Below are 2,955 nucleotides of genomic sequence, written 5' to 3'. Positions count from 1 at the left end.
TGTGTGTGTGTGTGTGTGTGTGTGTGTGTGTGTGTGTGTGTGTGTGTAAGTGTAAGAGAGAGATTGCACTGCCATGAATGTAGACAGTTTTTCTAGGGCTTTGCCTGTGGAAGGGATGAGAGTCACAGCATATGGGTCAGTGCCAGTTTGGAGGAAAGTCTCCAGTGGAGTCCCCCAGGTCTCCATCCTTGCCCTGGGTGATGGCTGCTATTTTCCAGTCAAAGGAAGGGTTTTTAAGGATGAGGAAAGCTTATAGGCTGCAGGAAAGGAACCAGGCTTAGGAAACACGGACTGTTTCCAGGACCATTCTTGAAGCCCTTCCAGCTTAGTAAAAGCTGGCAGAGCTTGTATCCCCGTGGCAGGGCCTTCAAAAACCCAGGGTCATCTCTACACAATGATGAGGTTGCAGGTTTGGATTTTATTTTGACCTGAGGTCATTTACTCTGATCTAAATCAGAATAGTCATCCCTTCTAGAATATCCATTCTTAGTTTATCTGAATGTGTGTGTTCTTATAAGCAATGAGTTCTTCATTTATGAAAATGATCAATAGCTAGATTTGTAGCACCTCTTACCTCAGTGAAAATGTTAGCCCACGTCTTCATTATGGAGCCCTGACATGCCTCCAAACTATCTGTAATTTGGTTTAAGAGTTCCAGAGGAAGTTTGCATTGAGCTAATGATACAGGAGTGGTTAAAAAAGGCAGAGGAGAAAAGAAAATGTATGTATTTTGTTGCCCTTTTCTGGCCATTTTGTTGGCTTGTGGCTGAATTCGAAGCTGTCATTGAAGGTGTATTGTTCAAACAGGTGTGTAGATCCGAAAGAGCAAAGATAATCAAAGACAGGTATATTGTGATGAGCTAAGTTAACTGATTAATTGAACCTGAATCATAAGTCCATGGAATTTATCATTTAATTTCTCTTTAAGGCGTCAGTGTCTTCCTGACAGAAGTTCCCTTTTATCCACTATGGAGATGGAACAAGAAAAAATCAGTCTGAGCAAAGAGTTGAATCCAGATTCAGCCTCTTACCGATGTTCAGCGTGTCACGGAGATGAGGACTGGAGCTATGGGAATCCCATCCGGGGTCGAGCCAAGTCTCGGAGTTTATCTGCCTCACCTGCCCTGGGGAGCACAAAAGAATTCAGGTAAAGTACCTATCCAAGAAGAGGGCCAGCTCTTCATCTTCTATCTAGGACATTGGTGTTGTGCTGAGTTTGGGCTTTCTCAGAGAATTGGCTCAATGTGACATATGCAGGCCTGGGAATCCCATAGTGTTTGCACCGTTAAAGGGACTTAGCGAAGGGAACCCACCTCTCAGACCCATTCAGTATGAGTGCTAGCATCTCACAGAGGTCCTGTCCCAAGGGACATTGGCAGTCCACTCTCTGGCTCGTCAGTAAACAATGGCATTGGGTTCCCTGCAATACTTGATTAGTATCAACATCAAGTTGCCTCATGTGGGAAGGTCACACGTATGTCAGTGTGTGCTCGTGTGCCCACACATGGTGTCCGATGATCCTGACTTGGTAAACTCTATACATTAACATCTTTATTGTGGACTGCCTCTTCCTTGCTATTGCACAGCCTTAAGCGATCCCCTAGCTGTGATGCCAATTAATTTTAATATGGAACTAAGAAAAATACTTAGGCTAATTTGCTATAAGAAATTGCTTCCCCTTTATAAAATGTCACTTGGATTATTCCTAATTTGTGTCACCCATACCACTATCCTTCCATTAATGTGGGTAATTGGCATTTGACTATATAAATTAAATTTTAGCATTACACGCAAAACCAGAGTAACTGTTTAACATAATATCTGTTCATTTATTCTGTATCTAAAGTTGGTGTCTTGTTCTCTTTAATTAAATGCTTCTAAAATTTTATGGGAAAATGTGAAGATCATTCAGTTTAAAACATGACATGCCAATTTTTTTTTTTTACTGACTATAACCCAGGAATTTTTGTGCCCCACTGGTCCTTGCACAAGTCAGTGGAACTCTAGTTTCAATTAGAACTGCAATGGAAAGTGGTAGACATTGAAGCTGCTGATTTCTCTGGGGCTGGCTGGGGGTGACAGAAGGTTTAAGTGCAGTGTCCAGGGCAGACGTGCACAAAATGAGGTTAGAGTGCATGTGTTTGTTCAGAAAGCCTGGCCACCAAGCTCCAAACCCTGTTCTGTCACCAGCTGGCAGGGAATTCCTTAGAAAGTCATTTAAGCTCTGCTGGCCAGCCGATACTTTAGGGTTATAGTCTCCTGGGTCTGATGCTCTCTCCAGGGACGCAGATTGCAGCTCATCCGTTGTTCCCATCTTGTGGAGTGTCCTCCATGTCTTACCGTGAGTTTATTATGGGCGATCCACCCAGCGTTTCACTCTTTGCATTCTCGAAGTGCCACAGACAGCAGGAGAACACATGGCTGTCTGCAGTGTGAATATTGGTGTTAAAGAAATAAGCCTTTGTTTCAGGAAGAGCCTAGGGTCATTAAAAGAACTTAGCAGTTTTCTCAAAGGCAGTCTCTTCCTGTTCAATTCTAGGTCCAACTCATTGTCTGTTTCACATGTCTAAGATATACACAAGTGTATGCATGTAAGTGTATGTTGGCACAGCTAAGTCTTGATTAGTGTGAATAATGAATCCACTTCATTGGAGTGTAATTGGGTCAGCCCGATGGTGATGTACAGTGTGAATTGGAATAGTGTGACCACTGGAGGGGATTGATTCTTCTCACCAGTTAGGACCCAGCTGTGTTAACATATTTACATTAGACTTGAAGGTTGGCAGAGAACTTTTCTTGTACCTGTAAGGTAGGTAATATTCCCATTTTATAGTTAATGAAACTGACGCTGAGGTGAGTAAATGACTTGTCCAGGATTACACTGGACAAGTATTGGAGTTAGTATACATTACCCAGGTCCCCAAGTCTAGTATTTTTTATACATGCGTATATCCA

At 42.6% G+C, this 2,955-nt stretch overlaps 1 protein-coding gene across 2 annotated transcripts in view; it reads left to right on the top strand.

The window, feature by feature from the left end:
• NADK (NAD kinase) overlaps positions 1 to 2,955 on the top strand; it is a 59,903-nt gene that overhangs the window by 38,695 nt on the left and 18,253 nt on the right. For both annotated transcript variants that reach the window (XM_027855291.1, XM_027855292.1), the window contains exon 2: positions 929 to 1,147. In XM_027855291.1, the coding sequence (XP_027711092.1) occupies positions 929 to 1,147 (219 nt within the window). The remainder of the gene's footprint in view (positions 1 to 928; positions 1,148 to 2,955) is intronic.

The sequence above is a fragment of the Vombatus ursinus genome, unplaced genomic scaffold (genome assembly GCF_900497805.2).
Source record: "Vombatus ursinus unplaced genomic scaffold, bare-nosed wombat genome assembly UNPS02010822.1, whole genome shotgun sequence".
Lineage (NCBI taxonomy): Eukaryota > Metazoa > Chordata > Mammalia > Diprotodontia > Vombatidae > Vombatus > Vombatus ursinus.
The sequence above is the reverse complement of the archived record's forward strand: the minus strand, read 5'-3'. Positions and strand labels throughout refer to the sequence as shown.